This window comes from Diceros bicornis, chromosome 1, assembly GCF_020826845.1.
Source record: "Diceros bicornis minor isolate mBicDic1 chromosome 1, mDicBic1.mat.cur, whole genome shotgun sequence".
In the NCBI taxonomy this organism is placed as follows: Eukaryota; Metazoa; Chordata; class Mammalia; order Perissodactyla; family Rhinocerotidae; genus Diceros; species Diceros bicornis.
This window is the reverse complement of record NC_080740.1, coordinates 54768986-54790904: the sequence shown is the minus strand read 5'-3', so window position 1 is coordinate 54790904 and position 21919 is coordinate 54768986. Positions and strand designations below refer to the sequence as shown.

At 44.3% G+C, this 21919-nt stretch overlaps 2 protein-coding genes across 2 annotated transcripts in view; one reads left to right on the top strand and one right to left on the bottom strand.

The window, feature by feature from the left end:
• The first annotated feature begins 5972 nt into the window (after positions 1 to 5972).
• IL9 (interleukin 9) lies at positions 5973 to 8963 on the top strand. Its single transcript, XM_058541639.1, has 5 exons — positions 5973 to 6086; positions 6203 to 6238; positions 6324 to 6356; positions 7546 to 7677; positions 8853 to 8963. Exons 1-5 carry the CDS (start codon positions 5973 to 5975, stop codon positions 8961 to 8963), a joined length of 426 nt encoding a protein of 141 aa, XP_058397622.1.
• Positions 8964 to 19522: 10559 nt separating this feature from the next.
• SLC25A48 (solute carrier family 25 member 48) overlaps positions 19523 to 21919 on the bottom strand; it is a 37994-nt gene continuing 35597 nt past the window's right edge. Inside the window, exon 8 of the mRNA XM_058541511.1 lies at positions 19523 to 19874. The gene's annotated coding sequence lies outside the window, so the exon portion shown is untranslated. The remainder of the gene's footprint in view (positions 19875 to 21919) is intronic.

The window sequence follows — 21919 nt, the reverse complement described above, 5'->3', positions numbered from 1 at the left end:
TGTTTAAGCCAGCATTAACTGGGGTTTCTGCGATTTGTGCCAAAGCATTCTTGATGACATAGGGCTCTCCTCTACCATTCTAACCTCCCAGCCTTATCCTGGGAACCTTATTCAGCAGTGCTCAGGCTGCTTCCAGCCCTGCCAACACCTTGATTTCGGACTTCTGGCCTCCAGAACTGCGAGAGAATAAATTTCTTCTGCTTTAAGTCACCCAGTTTGTGGTACTTTGTTATGGCAGCCCTAGGAAACCAACACAGCTGATCTCTAGATCTACCTCTCCCAGCCCCAAAGCCACACTTTGATTTTCTGGTTGTATTAAGTGGACTTAGAATTTAGGCTATATAGTTGGGTCAGCAGAAATGGGGATTGATATGTGGCATAGTAGAGAAGAGCACAGGCTCTGGGGTCAGATAAACCCAGTTCAAGTTGCCAGCTGTGTGACTAAGGTGACTTGCAGCCTCTCGGAGCTTCAATATCCACATCTATAAAATGAGGATAATAAAGACTGTTGAGAGGGCTGAGTCAGATAATATACACAAAGTGCTTAATACGTTACTTTGCGTGTAATAAGGGTTCAACAAATTCTAGTGCCTTCCCCAATGTGATCCAGAACAGCAGTTCTCATCCTTTCTTAATTAGATGGACACTAATAAATTGGCCACAGCAAAGGGAGTCCCACAGTCTCTAACAAATATAGGGGCAGGTTTCAGGTAATGATGGGCTGTGTCGATGGGAGGATGTAAAATTCCATTTATAAGGATAGCATGGATTGTTATTTACCAGTGGTGAGGATGAGTAGAAGGGGGTGGGGGTGGTGGAGAGAAATGGCTCCTAGGTCTTGGAGCTCTGGAAGATGCATGGGAGCAGTAAGCCTCATGTCCATGGGACCCAGAATTTGCTTAGGAGGGGTGCAAGGGGTGAGGTACAGGATACCCAGCCAGAAATCACCCTCCCTGGGGGAGAAGCCCCTATAGGGATGACAGCACATTCAGTGGGGCTTGCCCCATCACACTTGGTTGGGAAATACTGACCTAGAAATAACTATTGGATTAAGAAATTAGTGTGTAAGGATTCTCATAACTAGTTATCTCTTGGCTGTTTAGAGAAAAAGGCATAATGGGTTTTACTTAGAAATTTAGTGCCTTTTTGGGGGTGTGTCATTTTGCACTGTGGTTTACTTGAATAAATAACCATTTTGTTTTATTCCTAGAGAAATAATCCATGACATATGGGTTTTTAATCACAAAAGAAAAATGTCAAACTTTATCTTTGAAACAAAATAAATGGTTGAGTATTATCTTTTGTCGTTTATTGTAAATATGTTATCTATGCTAAATCTTGGTAAGCATCCCACTCTCTAAATTCTTGATTTGTAAAATAAGTGAGTAATTAATTTCTGAGCGTGGCATATTTCCTCTGTAGGAGATCATTTACGTACTTACCTTTAGATACTGAAAGAAATCCTAGAAGCTAAACCTCAAAAGCTGCAGACTTTGCCTAGATAAACATCTGCTGTTTAGATGGTGTTTTGAACTGCAGAACTACCATTTAAATACCCTTAATTCTTTTCTTTTTTATAACTGTGTGGTTGCGGAGATGAGAAAGAATTGTAAAATATGGTCACTTCTCTCTCTCTCTCTCTTTCTCTCTCTGTTTCATCCTTTACAGAGCTGGAGTTCCCACACCTGACATACCCTCCCCAAGCAGTTACTATGAGAATTGAAGGGGAGAAGAGATTGAGAAGCACTTCCAATTCTCAAGGGACTATAGAACAGGAGGGTTGATTTCTTTCATTGCTTAATCACTCTTCAAACGGTTTCCTGGCTCAGGTTTTTAAAAAGTTATGTCTGCTCTTTCTTTGTATTGATCCACTGGGAACATGTACTGGTCATTAATGTAAATTTAATAAGTTTTTACAAAATTAGGTTTATTCGTCATTCATTCGTTTAACCAGTAATTCTTGAGCACGTAATATAGACCATGCCCTGGGAATACAATAGTGAACAAGAGTCAGACATCGTATTGGCTCTCATGGAACTTACACCCCACTAGGAGGAATAGATGCTAAGACAGAATAATCCAGATTGCAATGATTGCTGCAGTCAGGGAGGGCCTCCCAGAGGAAGTGGCATTTGAGTTGAGGCCAGAAGAGTGAGAATGGGCTGTACATGGAAGAGCTGAAGAACAATATTCCAGGCAAAGCTTAGCAAGAGCAAAGGCCTGGAGGCTGGAAATAGAAAGAAACTAGCGTGACTATAGGGTGGTCAGTGACGGGGAGAGCAGAGCATGAGTGGAGTCTGGACCAGACCAGACCACATAGAAATGTGGCTCATTCCTGAGGAAGCATCCCAAATGGAACACTCTAATCCTTCTATGAGGTAGAGCTGGGTGATGCCCCAGATTCCTGTATGGGTGAGTGTTGATGGTACATTGATGCTTGGAAAGGCTAGGTAACCTGCTCAAGGAGCACCAGTGTCCACTGATCACTTTTCCTTGTACCAGCTCTTGGGGGTGGGTAGGAGGGTGGGTGACCCAAGGCCAGCTGGTCAGGCCAGGGTTTGGCCCAAGGAGAAAGGAACGTTAGATTGCCCACTTTTCTTCTGACTTCGATATGTAGGGCTCTTCCTAATAGACCAGGGCCTACCTGAGATATGGGTGATAGTGGGTACCTGGCTACACCAAGAGAAGACCTTTGGCTCTTGGGGTCATCAAGCTCACTCCACAGACAGCCACAGGAGATGATGGGCCTCCAGCACTTCAGAGAACCTGGCAGCACAAGATTCCAGGTACCCACTCCCCTCCCCTCTGTACAGAGGCCTGAGCTGAATAACCAGAAGGACAATGGGAGAAGAGACACTTGGGCCACCAACTCCTAGCTCTACCCTTCCCAGGAGGGGAAGATAATAGATGATGTCTTCTGAAAATGAGAAATACAGTGTGTGAACTACACCAAGGGAGGCAAACTTTTTCTGTAAAGGGCCAGATGGTAAATATTTTAGGGTTTACAGGTTACTTACAGTCTCTGTCACACACTTTTCTTTGTTAATTATTTTTTAACAACCCTTCAAAAAGGTTAAAAACTATACTTAGCTTGCAGGCCTGACACTGGATCTGGCCAAGTAGGTTAGAGTTTGTTGACTCCTCAACTAGATGACATTGCCCTGACATACTTCAAACTGAGGCTCCTTAAGCACTGAGTAAATGTTTCTTTTCACCTTTACGAGAATCCTCTGAGGTAGGTCTTATACAACAACCCCATCCCCATCCCCACTCTCCACATCCTCATCCTTGTTTTACAGTTGGGAAATGGAAGCTTGGAGAGGTTAAGCAACCTACTCAAGGCCATGTGGCTAATAAGGGTTAGCAGCAAGATTTGAACCCAGGCAGTCTGACTCCAGGGTCACCAGTCTTCACTACTACACTGTACTATCCCCCACTAGTAACTAGAGATATGACTTGGGACAAGTCCATTCTATTTCTGGGTATAGCCCCCTCTGTACCGTAAGAGGGGTGATGTAGTGTTTCCTTCAGTTGGAGAGGCATAGCTGATGGTGTATGAAATGATTTCCACTGTTCACACAGCATTAAATAATATTGATTCACGTAGTGAGAAGATGATTAACTTTTCAAGTCTCTTTTAAGTCTCCAATGACGTCAGGGAAAAAATTTCAATCTGATGCTAGCATATCTTTCACATCTCTCCAGCACATGCTAATTTCCATTTTTACAGAGCTTTAAGGTTCAGAGTCTTCAGTAGGCAGTAATAGCTAGCTAGAATTTAGTACCACTATTGTATTCTTATTGTTACTTTCCATTGTTGCTTTCACGGTTTTATTTTTGTTATTTTTATGATTATTTTCTATTTATGCAAAGTGTTAGTGTTGCTTTTGCTGCAATTCTCTTCTCCATTCCTTCATAGTTATAAGATTGCTGCTGAAGCTCCTGCCATCACATCCATGCCCAAATTGAAATGAGGGGTAAGGGCAGGTTTCAGCTACTTCTGTCTCCTATTACCAGGAAAGCAAAAGAATTCTACAGACATTGCGTTGGTCAGAACATGTCAATGGCCATCTGTGGCAGCAAGAGGGGCTGAAAAAGCGGGTGTTTGGCTGGGCATATTGCCACCCTGAACCAGTTAGGGTTTTATCAGCAAGAAAAGGGCATAGATACTGGACTCTGTAATAAAAGTATTTGCCATAGGCTGGGAGGCCTTTGAGCTTTCTCCTTAGTGCCTGCAGAGGACAGGCATGGAGGTCAGAACTGCGGGAGGATTTGGGGAAATTAGCAAAAAGCTATCTCCTTTTTACCTGGTTTGAGACCAAGATACTCCCCTTCCCCTTAGTGCAGCCAAACGGTGATGATCCATCATCACTCCTAAGGAACAGCATGCAATGAGAAAAACCACATTGCCACACCCTCCTCCAGTAGTGGTGAGAAAACCTTACGGGTTTGTCCCCGTTGGCTACTACGGCTCAAAGTGCTAAGCAAAAGAAGCCCCCACCTTTTCAGTCTCTAGCGTGGAGAAGGTATACTTTCTTAAGTGCACTTACCTCCAAATACGTACCCTAGAAACTAGATTTGAAACCTTATAAAATCTCAGTTTATGTGCACCTTTGTTACTGTTTCAAAGACTTCTTTTCAAATTCATGTTTTAATTCAACATGCATTTAGTGATAGCCCGCTATTCCCCAAGCGTTGAGGACATAGGGGTAAACTAGACCCACAAGGCTCCCAGGGAGAATATCCTGGTAGGAGAGGCAGACGAACGACACACAGAGAAATAGGAGAGCAGGAAGAGTGAGAGCTGGACTCAGCAGCCAGACTTCTGGGCTTCAGCACAAATTTTGTTGATTCCGGCTGTGTGGCTTTAGGCAAATGACTTGGCTCTCCGGGTCTCAGTTTCCTCATCTATGAAATAATGAGGACAATCACAGTACTTACCCCAGAGGGCTACACGAGACTGCTTTCTGGCTCACAGTCATAAGACAGACCCATCAAAGGGCCAAGAAGCTAAGATACAGACGGTTTTAACAAGTAAAAACGGGCACGACATATTAGTACCTATCTCGTTTGGTGGCTGTACATATCACATGGCTTAATTCCCATGAAGTGCTTAGAATTGCAACTGGTATGTAGTAAGTACCCGATAAATGTTAGCTATTATCCTATTTCAAGCACTGAGTTTTTACTTGATGTTGCACAGTCCTATGTAAGTTTCTTAAAATATTAAGGAATCCTTGAGGCCGTTGTTAACAGGCACTGTTGCTGCGTTCTTGAGCTTACAGTTGAAGAGTTCCTCCTTCAGATACCTGTCCAAAGGAATACTTGCACAAAGATGCGTTTATGTGAGGCAGAGAATCTGGCCCAGGCATGAAAGACTTTGTTAAGATTTGGAAATAAAGTATGGTAAGACTGAGGTTGCGATGACTGACTGAGCTGGCAAACACTGAGGTTGCAAAAACCCTGACAGACACAACAGCTCAGGAAACTGTGCTATGTCTCATCCCCGGGCCCTCTCCCCGCCATCCTCACCACCCCCGACTCCATCCCCTTCTTCATTAGAACACCTGTGACTGGCTATTATGTCAGCATTTCCCATAAAGTAAAAAAGGGAAAATACAGCGCTGGGCTTTCATGGAAAGTATTCTAACTCACACAACCAGAATCTCTGTCTTAAAAAAAAAATTTGGTTTTAAGATCTTTAACTTTTCCTGCAGCATCTCAGTACCCAACTTTTTGAAAAGCATCTTTTCTGAGGAATGATGTTTCCTAGCACGATGTTACATAGTCTTTGCCAAGTGACTCAGTTTGATATGTATATATTTTTTTCAATGTCAAGTGGCCCAACATTACAGAGAAAAAGTGGGCACTTGGTATCAGTTTGATGTCAGGGTTTTTCCATGTTTGCAAGGGGGCTTTAAATACGACTCCATCTGAGGCACCCCCAGGCCGAGTCCCAGCCCGGTGTCAAGATGCTCCTTGCCGTGGTCCTTGCCTCTGCCCTACTCCTCTGCTCCGTGGCCGGCCAGGGGTGTTCAACCTTGACAGGGATCATGGATGTCAAGCACCTCATCAACAACCTGCAGGTAAGCTGTAGTGGAGGGTGCCTGCAGGAAAGGCAGCTACTGGAAGTGTAACGGAAATATAAGAGGATGAAAAACATACCACATATTATGGGTTCTTGTCTCTCTCCTTACCTTAGGAACATCCACTTTCAAAATGCAGCTGCAGCACCAATGTGAGTAAATGCTCTTTTAAGAACTTTCCAAACTAATTTTAATTTTCACATCTGGAATCTTCACTCTGAAATTCCTCTTTTGCAGGTGACTGATTGTTTGTGTCTGCCCATTCCTTCCGTAAGTAGAGTGAAATAACATAATCTTGATCTTGTTTTTTAAAAGTATGTAAGTAAAAATAAACTGCTCTATTTGATATTTTAAATAAGAAAGTGTTACTTAATTGCCATTGTTACAGATTAGTATTTCCTTTTGAAACCAGGCTCTTGAAATTGTTTAGTCAGCTTTATGTTCCTTGAGAAGTAAACACTTTTCAATATTTGGAAAAGAATCTTGAATGTGTTTTTAGATAGTGGCCATGTGCACTATTAAATCAAACTGGAACTGAGACACAGCAAATGATACAGCTCCCATCACATTGCTTTCTAATACATTTGCCGGTAACTCCAGGGCTGCAAAACAATGTACATAAAATGACAACTCTCTATCCTTCTTCTGGCATAAACTATGTGCTATGCCTTCTTTCTCCCTCCCTCCTTCCCTTCGTGCCTTCTATATAGTTGGTTTAGGGTGGCTCTTGCATGGTTTGCGTGCTGCCCTCCAGGAGGAGAGGGTGTCTGAGGGTGTGGGTGGAGGGCGTCATTGCCCACTGTGGCAGAGAGGAAGTGCGGCAGGAGTTTCCTGGTTGAGGTGAGGAGGAAGAACGGATCCAAGGTGCTGAGCCTCACTTCACTTTCTCACAGCAAGGCCTGGGAGAATCGGTGCTGCTCGCCCCTGCTGAGGTCAGACATCACACCCGTCACGGTCCATCCATTAGATGAGAACAGGATGGGGCGCCTTCTGAGGAGGATCCACGCATTTATAGCCCAGCCCAGCCAAGCCCTTCAATTTCTGTTCCATGATTTTAGCTACTGTTAAAACACTAGCTGTATTCAATTGGCACATCTCATCAGGCTGGTGTGAAAAGCCTTTTCCTTGCTCTCTACTTCCAAACTCACTATTATGAGACTTGGAACAGGGGAGCATCGTTTGAAAAGGAGACTCAGGACTGGCTGTTTTCCAGGCCCACAGGCCTCAGGTTCCCTGATGGAACATAGTGGAAATCTCCAGGGAGTGTCACTGTGGAAAAATGGCCTCACCTTGAAATAGGGAAGATCATTTCCTACACTGGCAAGGGGCCTCTCTAAAAATAATGAAAGTTTAGTTTACACTGGTTAAATTAAAATAGTCTCTAAAAGCATTCTCTTTGTGATTTCTTCTCAAAGCTGTCTCTGAGTGTTTCTTTTCATAAATCTTTATTATTCACCAGGGCAACTGCACTGCAGCATGCTTCCAGGAGGGTTTGTCACAGATGACCAACACCACAGTGAAAACAAGATTCTCCCTGATTTTCCATCGGGTGAAAAAAACAGTTGCAGCCCTAAAGAACAACAAGTGTCAAGTGAGTTTATTTTTATCTGTGATATGCTCTGGTTAGTTATTTTTATGTGAATGTCAACGCCAACTCGCTGAATGAGAAAGAATGATAAAGTTGGAATGGGTAGTTCAAGGTCGATAAGAGACATCTAAGAATTTTAATCAGAACAATGGAATTAAAGTGAGATCTGCCCCAAAAGCCCATTGTGCCCCCTAGTTTTAAAAAACACTTAGATGTATGTTGCCATTTACTTCTCTCCATCTATTGAATAACGGAAGAATCCATCCTGATTGTAGTTAGAAGCTAAAATCTAGAGAATCAGGGCTACAGCCCACACAATACTAAGTCATCCCAGAGATTCAGTTGGCTAACTGAGTGGATGTTGTAAGACTTTTTTTGAATGGCTAAGCAGGGGTTTAATGGAAAATACACCCAGATCCAGGCGGAAGTTTGCCATTTGCCCTAAATGCCCATCAGCATATACCCTAGTCCTTGGAGAAAAGAGAAGGGGGTGAAGTCTTTGGGCATTCACATCTCCAGAGGAGACCACAGGAAGCTGCGAGCCCTTCACTCAGCTCTTAACTGCGTGTATTTCTACCATCCACAGCATGTGGTTCCAAGTGCTTAGCATATCCTGCTTCGTTGAACACCTACCATAAGGATAATTGTTAGATTTATCACTTTGTAGAGGAGGAAACTGAGGCTCAGTGAGGTTAACTAACTAGCCTAAAGCTACATATTTAATAAGTGGCAGAGTTGAGATTTGAACTCTGGTCTGTATGGCTCCAAAGTCCCTTTCTTAGCCATTGTACTATAAAATCACCTTGGAAGGACAACCAAAAAAGATAATAAAATTTTTAAGCTTTAAAGAGTCCCAAGAAAAGGCTTCCTCTAATGAGGAGATTTAGGACCATCTGATAGATGTCTGTGTGTGTGTGTGTGTGTGTGTGTGGGTGGGTGTGGGTGTGTGTGGCAGAACCCTGAAATCCTACCACAAAGACAACCACCTACATTGTCCACACAAAATGCTAGCCCAGGACCTCCCTGTCCACTTGCTCTATGCCTCAAGCCCCCTGCTGCCTGCATAACCCACTCCCCAATGCCCACCCCCCACCCTCCCTGGGCTCTGGGTAGGGCGAATCCTGGGGCTGCTGTGTTCCATACTGTTTTAGTCACTCTGTCAACTTTTATCCTCACAGTTTTTTACCTGTGAACAGCCGTGCAACCAAGCCACAGCAGGCAACACAGTGACATTTCTGAAGAGTCTCCTGGAAATTTTCCAGAAAGAAAGGATGAGAGGCAGAGTATGAAGATGAAATATTATTTATTCTATTTATTGAATTTAAAAAGCCTCTTCTTTAAGTTGTTACAATTAAAAAATGGAGTAAGCCACGCTACATAAAAATCAGTTGTAATAATTTGTTTAAAATTTTATGTCTTTATTTTGGAATAAATATATATGAAAAAAAAAAAGGACACAATCTGGTCTCTAGATGCTTATTTGCTCCTTCCCGCTCAAAACGAAGAAAGCTACAAACTCTGTCAATGGGCTGAACAGGCCAAATACTCCTGTACTAACAATAAGACGTTATCCTGAATGCTGACTGGAAGCCTCACAAGCTGTGCCTGGGGCTATAGGGGTGCAGTTATGAAGGGTGTATGTGAGGACAGCCTGAGGGTTGCTACTATGGGAGGCTAAGGGCACGCCTGAGGTACCCTGTCTGTGGGTGCTGAGGGAGGGGGGGACAGGGCACTGCCAAGGCATTTGGGGTCCTGAGAAACCAACTCTGTACCTGAAATGGGAGAAGGTAACAATTTAGTAAGTCCAGGAGGTGGGAGACTGCTCAAGAATGTGGGCGTGTTCGTATGAAGTAGAGGTAAGTGCTTGAGGCTGAAGTAGGAGAAGGTCACAGAGAAGACTCTTTGCGTCAGAGCATAAAGCAGGGAACCCCTGAGATGGATACAGTCATCTATTCACCTGAAAGACCTTCAGCTAGTGACCACCATGTGCCAGGGGCAGTGCCTGGCTGGGGTGCATAGCCTTGTGGTAGGTATACCTGAGGGACCCTTGAACTAGATGGTCTGGTTGGCACAGTGCGGCTGTCGCTATCCGTGATGGCTAAATTTATGTATCAACTTGACCAGGCCCCAGAGTGCCCAGATATTTGACTAAACATTATTTCTGGGTGTGTCTGGAGGATGTTTCTGGGCGAGATTCGTATTTGAATCGGGAGACTGAGTGAAGCAGATGCCCTCCCCCATGTGGGTGTTCCTCATTCAATCCACTGAGGGCCTGAATGGAACAAAAAGGCACAGGAAGAAGAACTGGCTCTCTGCCTGACAGCTCGAGATGGGACATGGGTCTTCTCCTACACTCAGACTCACTCTTACACCATCAGCTCCCCTGGTTATCAGGCTTTTGGACTTGAGTTAGAACTATACCACAGGCTTTCCTGGGTCTCCAGTTTGTAGACAGCAGATTGTGGGACTTCTCAGCCTCCGTAATTACATGAGCCAATTCCTTATAGTAAATCTATCTGTCTGTCTGTCTGTCTGTCTATCTATCTATCTATCTATCTATCTATCTATCTATCTGTATATCTACCTACCTACCTACCTACCTACCTATCTATCATCTATCTATCCATCCATCCTATTGATTGTTTCTCTGGAGAATCGTGACTAATAAACTCTCCATCTAACCTAAATACTCAACCTTCCCCCACCCCCAGTACTCCTGATCCTGGCTTCTGTTCCACAGTACTTACCATCTTCTAAGATGCTCTCCCATTTATTAATTCATCATGTTTGTTGTTTACTGTCTGTCTCTCCCTACTCAAATGCCAGCTCCCGAGGGCAGAGAACTTTGTTTTTCTCACTGTTGTATCCTAAATGCCTGTCCTGAGCCTATAGTGTTCCTATACCAGAGTAAGTGCTCCCTAAATATTGACTGAATAGATGAAAAGCCTTTGAGATGCAAAAGCAAAGTATGAAGTGGTAGGTAGGTCAGGAATGTGCTCGCCTGGACAAGGGATGGTACCCGGACGAACTACATGTGCTCAGAAAGGTGAGGTCCCTTCAAACACCTCCAGGTAGGCCCCAAGCCCGGGATGCATATGACCTGGCCACTTGGGTGGGGGCAGCCTGCCAGCAACCATCCTGCTTGGCCTGCCTGGCTCTGTGTGATGGGTGGGGTGGAGGCACTTGGGGTTGGTCTGACAATCAGAATGGCCCTCTCTCCCACTACCTGAAGGCTCAGAGGCTTGTGAAGAACTTAGAGGAATCTACCATGGGGAGTATTTTTCTAGGTACTGGTAAGATTAGAATTGCTTCACCTCCCTATTAGGCTAGACCATCCTTTTGATCACAATAATATGCAAAGTTCAGAGCACCAAGAGACAGAGTTCCTCAAAGAGATTTGCTTGGCTTTTATCTTCTATCAGTTATGATGTCAAGTAATATCCGATGTGACTTGCACTACAAATAGCCCTTGGCCATAGGTGAGATTCTCTGATGATCAAGTGGCCCCGTTCCTGGAGTTGTGCAGCTCCTATAGCGGTGGGGATGGGCACAGGTTTCACCCTCCACCTGCAGACAAGTTCCTCCTGCATGGGAGGTGGAGCAGGAGTTTTAGCAAAGAGGTCCCAAGTCAGGGGAGTGTTTTATTATCTTCTTGGGTTCAGAAATTCTGGGTCCATGGGGACATCCAGTTATAATTTTTTAAGTCTTAGTTTGGACAGAAAGAGACAAATTTCTCAGTGATTAATTTATAGTGACACATATATCCAAGAACAAGTTGGATTTCTAAGTCAAAAGGCTTTCAGAAGAGGACCACTGGTTTAACCTTTGTCCTTCCTCAGTGCTGAAGGCCATCAAGCATTTTTCAGGGGACATAGACTTTGAGACAAATAGACAATAGTCACAGTCTGCTGACCCATCTGCTTCCCAAGAGAAGTGAAAAACATTATGTGGCAGTGGTGGGTGGTGAGATGGGGCATGGGTTCTATCAAGGAGGTTTTCTAAGAATCTCCCATAACAGTGGGTATGAGAATTTGTGTTCCAACTATTATTGCTTTTATTAGTATCTCCCAGCACGTCCTATATGATTTCTTCCTCCAGACTCCAAGTCTGAACACTAAGCGTCTTCAGTGCCCTCCCTCTTCATGCACAGGGCTCCCAGCACTGGGGTCCTGCTCCTGCACCAGGTCTGGCTGTCTCGCCTGGCTCCCTGGCTGCTCTCTGGATTCCCATGGACAGGGTCCTGAGAAAAAGGTCTATTAAATACTAATACATTTATCTTTATGTATTAATATTAATCATATAATTACTAAGTACTTACTCTGTACGTACTAAGAAGTATGCATTATCTCATTTAATCCCCTAATAAACTGCGAGAGGTAGGTACATATTATTATTTCTGTCGTACAAATAAGGAAATTAAGGTTCAGAAAGGTTAACTGACTCTCTCAAGATCCCATAGTTAGTGAGAGTGAGAGCAGAGGTCCAGCCCTAGCTGTCTCTGATTCCAAGCCCTGTGCTCTTTCCTCTCTGCTCTTTTCTTATTCTGCGTATGTCAGGTGTGTGTGTTGTGTTTCCTCTGACTAGAGCCCTAGGGTAAAATAGATTCACAGTTATACAGATCCGCACTCCCTTATCCAAAATCGAGCTAGATAGTTTTCAGAATTCACACCGTTTAGCCTTTTGGAAAGGGAATACACAGTTCATGTGCCATATAGTACCTAACATTCATAGCAGGGCCTGGGGCAGGATTCCATAATTGAACACATCAATATTCTGCAGAAAAACGCATGAGTAGTCACACAACGTAGTTAGGTTTGGCAGCCAAATGAGTTTCAACAAATCTTGGGCTTTCAGAGCTGTTTGGATTTTATTGTATCAGATTGCGATAATGGATAAGTGAGCATTTCTCCAGCTCTGGCCCCACTTACAGAAGGCGGGCACTCTCTCCCAAGGGCTTATCTGGGGCCACGCTGGGCATCTCCAGAAGAGACAGAGATATCTGTAGCCCCCTGGCTGGCCCACCACGTGGTGTTCGAGGTTGCAGCAGAACGGCCTTCTCTTCTTTCCTCTGTCTGGGTTTTCTGAGTGCTGGGCCCCAGACACAGAGCTGTGTCACATTACACAATGTGGTTTCCAGCCTGCAGCATCGGCAGCCACCACCCCAGCAATTCTCACCCAGCACAGGGATCACAGCAAGGACAGATGCTGGTGGTTGGTGATGGTTTCAGAACACAATCTGGGAGCACAATCGGCTGCCAGAGAATACAGGCAGAGAGATGAGCTGCAACCCACTGCCACAGATTAGTCACCAGCCTAGCCTGGTGGTTTCCCTTGGCTATTCTGCAAAAATAGCATTACCCACAGGATACACCCCTGCAGGCAAGCTCAAAGCAAGATTCTCAGGGCCTATGGTGAGGTATGCTGTAATCACTCTCCTCCCCGTGCCAGGAGAGTTGAGATTTGTCTAGAAGACACCTTGGAGAAATAAGAAGAAGAACTAACATTTATTGAGTGTTAACTGTGTACCAGGCACTCTGTCAAGCATGTTTTGTGGAATATGTAGTTGGATCTTCATAACAATCCATGAGGTAGGTATATAATTATTGTTTTTAATTATTCTCAGCACACAGATGAGGAAATTGAGGCCCAGAGAGGTTACATAACTTGCCTGGGGCACACTTGACAAGTGGTAAAGCCAAGATTCCAACTCAGGTAACTAACTCTAGAGCCACATTCTTACATTTGACCAACAGGAGGGTATCAGCTCTCAACACAGCCGGCTGCCTTGTCCAGGTTGCCAGGCCCCAGGCAGGGTTGCTTCCAGGAGATTCCAGTCCAGGGCACTCTGCCACTGGCCAAAGCCAAGCCCAGATGCTGCCGGCCTTAAAGTTGACCAGTCCACATCCTTCTGTCTGTCTTTCTATCTGCCCATCCATCCAATTTGAAGCAGGAAGATATTGTCTCAATGTCTTTATCTCAGTAAAGTCTCAACCTTGCAATTCCTTTCCTATCCTGATCCCCTCACTCACCCCAGGCCAACATCTTTCTTCCTCTGGAAAGGGAGTGCTCAGCAGAAATGCAAAGACCACTCACCCATTTAAAGGGTACAATTCAGTGGGTTTTAGTATACTCACAAGGCTGGGCAACCATCACCACAATCTAATCTCAGAACATTTTCATCACTCCCAAAAGAAACTCTGTACACATTAGCAGCCATTCTGTATTATCTCTTCTCACAGCCTAATCAGCTAATAATCTACTTTCTGTCTCTACAAATTTGCCTCTTCTGGATTTTGCCTAAAAATGGAATCATACAATACGTGTTCTTCTATGACACTTTGACTTAGCATGATGCTTTCAAGGTTCATTATGTTGTAGCATGTAGCAATACTTCATTTCTTTTTATTGTCAAATAATATTTCATTGGATGGATATGCTGCATTTTATTTATCCATTCATCAGTTAATAGACATTTGAATTGATTCCACTTTTTGGCTATTCTGAATAATGCTGCTCTGAAGATTCATGTAAAGGTTTTTGTGAGGACATATGCTTTCATTTCTCTTGGGCATATACCTAGGAGCAGAAGTGCTGGGTCATACGGTAATTCTATGTTTAACATTTTGAGGAACTGCCAAACTGTTTTCCAAAATGGCTGCATTATTTTACATTTCCACCCAGCAATGTATGAGGGTTCCAATTTCTCCACTTCCTTGTCAACACTTGTTATTATCTGTCTTTTTGATTATAGCCATCCCAGTGGGTGTAAGGTGGTATCTCACTGTGACTTTGAGTTGCATTTACCTAATAACTTGTGATGCATCTTTTCATGGTCTCATTGGCCACTTGTATACTTTCTTTGGAGAAATGTCTATTCAAATTCTTTGCCCATTTTTAAATTGGATTACTTGTCTTTTTATTGTAGAGTTGAAAGAGTTCTTTGTATCTTCTGGATATAAGTCCCTTATCTTATATAGGATTTGCAAATATTTCCTCCCATTTTGTGGGTTGTGTTTTAATTTTCTTGACAGTATCATTTGTAGCACAAAAGTTTTTAATTATAATCCAATGTGTCTATTCTTTTATTTTGACACTTTTGCTTTTGGTATTCTAAGAAAACTTTGCCTAACCCAAGGTCACAAAGATTTATGTCTATGTTTTCTTTTATGACTTTTATAGTTTTACCTCTTACATCTAGGTCTATGATCCATTTTGAGTTAATTTTCATGTACGGTGTGAGGTAAGGTTCCAATTTCATTGTTTTAGCATGTGGATATCCTGTTTTCCTAACACCATTTGTTGAAAAGCCTATTCTTTCTCCATTGAATTGTCTTGGCACCCATGTTGAAAATCAACTGACCATAAATGGAAAGGTTTATTTCTGGACTCTCGATTTTATCCCATTGATCTACATGTCTGTTCTTATGCCAGCACCACAGTGTCTTGATTACCGCAGCCTTGTAGTAGGGAAGTATGAGTCCTTCAACTTTATTCTTCTTTATCAGATCAAGGTTGGCTATTCTGCATCCTTTGCACTTCCATATGAATTTTAGGGTTAGCTTGTCAATTTATGTCAAAAAGAAAAAAAAAAAAAGCCAGCTGGGATTTTAAGAGGGATTGAATTAAATCTGTAGATCAATTTGGGGAGTATTGCTGTCTTAACACATTTAGTCTTCTGATCTATGATATAGAATATCATTCCATTTACTTAGATCTTTTAAGATTTTGTAGTTTTCAGGTGTACAAGTCTTGCACTTCTTTTGTTAAAATACACCTAAATATTTCATTTTTCAAATGCTATTATAAATGGAATTGTTTTCTTAATTTCATTTTTGGAATGTTCATCACTAGGGTATAGAAATACAATTAGTTTTTGTAGGTTGATCTTATATCCTGAAACCTTGCTAAACTTGTTTATTGGTTCTAATAGTTTTTTAATGGATTCCTTAGGATTCTCTATATACAAGATCATATCATCAGCAAATAGAGGCAGTTTAGTTCTTCTTTTCCAATTTGGATACCTTATATTTCATTTTCTTGCCTAATTGCCCTGGCTAGAACCTTCAGTACAATGTTGGATAGAAGTGGCAAGAGCAGACATCCTTGTCTTCTTCCCGATCTTAGTGGGGCAGCATCTAGCCTTGCACCATAAGTTTGATGTTGGCTGTGGACTTTTCATAGATGTCCTTTATCAGGTTGAGGATGTTCTCTTCTAGTCTCAGTTTGTTGAGTGCTTTTATGATGAACAAGTATTGGATGCAGAAAAAGTCAAAAGCATCGATCGAGATGATTGTCCTTTATTTATTAATATAGAGGTTAATTCTTGGCTTTTGAATTTCCAAAGGTAGAGCTCCTAGCTCTAGGGCTAGGAAGCAACAACTCTTTGGACTCTGCAAGAGAAGTTGGAGGATGATAACAGACACTGGTGAGTGCTGGCCCCCAGCTGAGCCTTGATGTGGTGGTGGCAGAGGGAGGGCTGAGGACCTGAGAATGGAGGGCTCCTGATCCATCTGTCCTGCATCTCCTGGGAGATGACAGTCTGAAAAGAAAATGCCTCCTGCCACCCAATACGTGGTGTGGCATAAGGAGCCCCAGGAAGTTGGGCCTTATGCAGGCCCCTAAGTAGTTCTAGTGGAGAAGATAAGGCTTTCCTCACAGGAGAGAGAGGGTCATGGATGTGTCATGGAGCACAGTAAGGCCAGAGAGGCCTTGGGGTTGGCAGATACGGCATGCATGGGCCAGGTGGCCAGGATCAGATGGAATGAAGGTGCTTCCACAGAAGCCCCCATGGACAGAAAGCCTTGCCCCAGGAAGCTGGGACCAGAGGCAGCGCCTGAGGAGCGTTTAGCTGACCTCTGCTGCCACCAAGTGGCCATTCTGCAGTTTATCGGCCAAGAGAGCCTTTGGGTGACTGATTTTTTTGCAGAGCAGAGGTTCTCAAAGGCAGCCCCGCAGGTCAAAACTATTTTTACATAGCACTAAGATGTTATCTGCCTTTTTCACTCTCATTTTCTCACGAATGTACAATGGAGTTTTCAAAGTCTACATGGCAAGTGATATCCCAACAGACAAAACAAAAGCAAACATGGGAACCCAGCTGTCCTCTGTTAGGCCAGACATTAGGGAGAGTTGCAAAAAGGTAAAACAGTGCAGCTCTTCTCATTATTTATTTTTCTTTGGAAAGAATAGTTGTTTTCATAAAAATATGTTATTATCTTAACATGCAATGGGTTTATTATACTTTAAATAAAAAATACTTTTTAAATTCTCAGTTTTAATTTCTGGTAAATGTTATAACCTATATAAACAAAAGTTCTTTGAGGCCCTCAATAATTTTGAAGAGCTAAAGGGACCACTGTTCGAGAACTGCCATTGTAGAACAACGGTTATTGTTATTCCTTTCTCCATCCCCAATAAAGCAAAAGGTCAAGACTAAAGCTCTTCAAGCCCAGGATGCAGACACCAAAAGCGGTGCTTGGGTTGGAATTCGGTTCTCTCTTCAGCCTTTCTTAAAAACCGAATTCCATTTGTGTAAAGCCATTCATGATGATGACACAGAATCAATGCCTGGTACAAAGCTTCCTGAGGGCAGGGTCCCTGCCATGGTCACCCCAGTACCTCACACAAGGGCCAGGCACAGAGTCAGATTCAATACATGTTTTTTTGGTTGAATGAGAGAAAGGCTATGATTTGTTGAGTAGGGAAAACCACCAAGCTGTTGGCCCCAATTATTCCATAAGATTATCTGCCCCAGGAGAATTTAAGAGGAAGCCGGCGCCATTGCTGGCTGACCTTCCCAGTTACTGGCTACCACTTGAGGTTTGTCTGGTCTGGGTCGAGTCCCTCCATTAAAGTTGACTTGCATCCTTTCCCAGCCCAGGTGTCCTGTGTGTGTATGTGTGCTGCAGGCTGTGCATAACCAGCCTGGAGAGGGCAGGGCGGGGCTGGCAGAGGAAAGGCTGTTACTTAGAGTCTGGTTGAGGTTGGCCAGCACAGCAGGGCCAGCGGGAGCCTGAAAAGCAAGTGCCCAGCACGGAACCTGGCTCTGCAAAAAGATGTGTGTTTATTTTAAAAAATTATAAAAGCAATATATGGTCACTGTAAAAAATTGAAAGACTATCATGGTGTATGAAGAAATTAACATCACCCAAGTAAAAATTGAAAGCTTTCCCCCAATCCCACATCCCCAAAATAGCCACTATTAAGTTTGGTGTGTATCATTCCAGATACTTTTCAATACCTATATAATTATGCATATATAAAATATACATATATAATATATATAGTAATGAATAACATCACACATTTTATTCTGCCACTTCATTTTTGCACTTAATATACTGCCAACCTATTTCAATTTCAGCTTACCTCTTTCTATCATGGAGAGGAGCCAAGATGATCAAGAGAACCTGGGAGGGGTTCTGACACCTGAAGAAGGTTGTTGTTGCATCTCAGCCTCATCAGGAGCATCCAGCAGAAGATCTCAGCTGGTCATGTGAATACAACACGACTTCCCAACAAACTGGGCAACCAGGACCAGCGCCAGGACAGGGTCTAGTTGAGGCAGACTTAAGAACACGTTCTAGGATGTGTTACAGAAAAGACCTCAGGTTCACCCGGGAATGCACTAGATGCCAGGGAACATCTCTTCCTCAGTATCTGCAGTCCCTGCCCAGGCCCAGCGATGCTGGGTGGGCATGCAGACCTGTCTCTCCTGTCAACAGAACCATCTCCAGGAGCCCCGCGAGGCTGTCCCCAACACCGAGGACAGTGTCTGCACATAATAAATGCTCAAAAGTGTGTGAAGTCTGAAGGAATGAAGGAATGCCTCACTGCCGGCGGGATGTGGAGTTCAGACTGCAGCCTGTAGAGCTGCCCCGGGGACCCCACAGTGTCCGAGGCAGTGAAGGAGAAACATCAGGTGGGCATACTGAGAGTTCTATTTTAAGGAGGGAGCCCTTTGCTACGGTAACAGGATAAGCCCATGAGACCAAAGGCTTTCCACTTCTTTGTGCCAGAGCGATGCTTTGTCCTGGTGTTGGGTCTGTTTGGATAGGGGATTTTCAGAGACATGCTCCAAATCAGCAAGGGGGTGGGAAGGAATGGGGAAATCAAGGAAGACTCTTTCAAAGGGGAAAAAAAGGAATGTAAGGGTATTTTCCCCACTGGATTTAAGCCAGGAATAGCGAATAGATTCATCTGTATGCCAATTCTGACTGGCTGGTGGTGGCTGCCCAGGACACTGTGCTGAGATGGATTCTGAAGCTGCATCAGCTCATCAGGAAAGGGCTCTGACTGCTCAGGGATGCCTGGTGTAGGCACAGAAGTGGGAGTGACCTCACGGACACAGGCCACATAACAGCAAAAGAGCAACGGCCTCCCCACATGGTTCTAGTGAGAAATAAAATTTAGAATAATGAAATCATTCTGGAAACCAGACTGTGGACAAAGTAACTTGTTTTGTTTTGTTTTGTTCTCTGTGTGAAAATAAGGCCCAGAGAACGCCCACCCCACCCGCACTCAGTGTTGCCCCTCTGAAGCGCTTCATCAGCCCGTGCTGCTGCTCAGGCCGGGCGAGCTCCTACAAGCTCCCTTTCCCTCTAGAGCTCTTTCAACCACTGCCTGCCCCCCTGTCCACCTTAGGCAGCTGGGAAAAAAGAAGTGAGGCTGCCTGCCGTCCTTAGTTCCCTGCGTGGAGTGGGCTGGGCCAACGATCTAAAGGGTCTAAACAGAGTGAAGAAGGAGGGTGGCCAGCCTCTTGGAGGCCAGGCAGAAGCAGCTGATACAGAAACCACCTGGAGAGGTTTTCAGTGTTTTTATTTGGAAACTTAGAGACAACTCCAGGTCACCCGTGAATTCCCAGGAGTTTACAGCAGCCATGGGGGCAGGGTCTACTTTACCCCGCTGTTCACCAGGTGCCAGTGTGGACCTGAAACAGATGGTGACCGATTGATGGTCCCTCCGAGGCAGCAGCTCAGTGGCCCCAGCCGGGAGTAAGAGACAAAGTGCTTGCAGTTGGGAAAGAAGGGATTCGGAAGTCAGTGCAGATGGCTGAGGGCGCACCTGGCACAGAGCCGGGGCGACAGGGAGGCCTTCTCTCTCTTCAGTAAATTCACTACCCAGGGTCTGGAGATGCTGCTGTCAGTAGCGGCATGAAGCCCTGGTCAGGTGGCACCAGACCTGGTCAGGTGACAATGGCCCTGGGGAAAAAAGAGGAAAGATAAGACTGTCATCTAACTGGGGTGATCAGTCAGCAAGATCTAGGGGTCAAACAACCTATTTGGAGACCATTTTTGTGAAGCAACAATTGGCAAAGCATCACCATGACACTGGTGAAAGGCTATGAGGTTGTCTGGGGTTATTTGGAAATGTTCAAAAAAAGATATTATAGGAAGAATGTATCTTCTTTCCTTGAAAAGAAATTTTCCTGAAGTTGAAAGTAGGCCAGTGAGGTTTGAATGTCACAGCAGAGACCAGACCAGCATTATTCCTGGAAAGTTCTGGGGGCAGGGAATCCTCGTGAGTGGGTAGGGATGGTGCAGTTGGATTCACGGGCCTCAGACAAGCCTAAGAGCTGACCGCTGACCAGTGGTTGGGACCCCACTTCTACCACCACAGGTCATCTTCCTCATTTGGTCTGATTCTGGTTTCTCCACGTGGACAGGTAAAGCTAACCACATCACGAAACAACAACCTCATGCACTGTTCACTGGGTCTCAGATGGTCCTTGGCTCACTCATATGTGTGACCTGGGAGATAAATAACTGAGTTGGATGAATGAAAAAAGAATGTTTTTCCTTCGTGGGACCTCGTGGGAGCTGGGGGAGAGCTCTATATCCGGTTGGTGGGAGGAGGCTGGAGCTGCATGGAGTTGGACTCTATTCCCTGCAGGCACCTGGAGACAACTCCACGCCATTCCCACCACCTGCACCGGGGCTCAAGCTAGCCACCATCCCACCTCTTCATAGGAACTGTAGGGCTGCCTAGTTCTCCAAAACATATCACCTCACTCTGTCCTCAGCCTAGACCAGGAGGGAGGCATTGCTTTTCATGTTTTTAAAGGGTGGATATTACTGCTGCCTAGAGCATGACCTGCCCAAGATCTCAGAGCTACTCAGTAAACTCAAATCCAGGACTTGTTAAAGGGCCTTGGTGCTCTTCAGTTAGAGAAGGAAGTTGAATGCCTTGAGTGAGGCTTGTTCAAGATGAGGCTCCAGAAAATTCTCTGGGAACCCCCACCCCTCCCACCTGGGAGGCACCAGCCTCCTCTCCCACCCCAGCAGAGGACAGGCAGACAGACATCTGGGTCCTTCGTATTTTCAGAAAGAAAAGCTTCCAGTTGGGGTGGTCACTTCTCTGAAAGGCCAAATCCAGGACAACCAGGATTTGACTTGCTAGAAATTTCTTCCTCCTGAAGTAGCCAATCACCAGGGTGGTCACAAGTGGCAGGGTGAGACAGCTCAGGCAAGCGTCCAGCCACTCTGGGATCTGCCAGGTCTTGGCAATAAAACCACCTTGTAGCTAAAGATTTAATGACGTGGAAAAATGGTCCTGAACTATTGAATTAGGAAGAACAGATTATAAAACTGTGTAAGATCCTACTGTGTAAAGTAGGATCCCATTTTGGGGATACACATAAAAACACCTGGAAGAATAATAACAAGGAATTGGGATTATAAGCATTTTTATTTTGTTCTCTGCTTATTTGTATTTTCTACTTTTTCTACAATAAAAATGCATTGATTTTATTATAGGATTTTTTTTTAAAAAGTCACTTTCATCTGTTCAAAGTGGGGAGTGGCTGATATCTGAGAGCAGCTTAAAGAACCAGACAACTTCTCTTCCCTGCCCGGGATGTAACCCAAATACAGTAACTCTTCACCCAAGATGTTTAATTATGCAAAATGCGTTGCTACCCTTTTCCTTTTATAAGAGAGGGCAAAAAGCCAGGAAAGCTGTGAATGTGAGTGCCTTACTAAAAAGCTTAAAGCATTTTACTTAAAGCCAGGGTCTCAGGCTTGTCCGGGGCTCACTCCAGTCAGCCTGATCCATCATGCCCTCTCCCTGGGTCTCGGGTCTGGCCACATTCATGCCTCCTAGCCAAGCTCTGCTGCCCTGGGGAGGCAGCAGGGATGTTTGCTGACTTTCCTGATGAAGACCATCCTTCTTGAGAGAATTTGCAGTCTCAAAGGCAGAGGCAAAATGTTTTCTTAATTGACTAGAAAATTCAGTGACTTGCCCCACT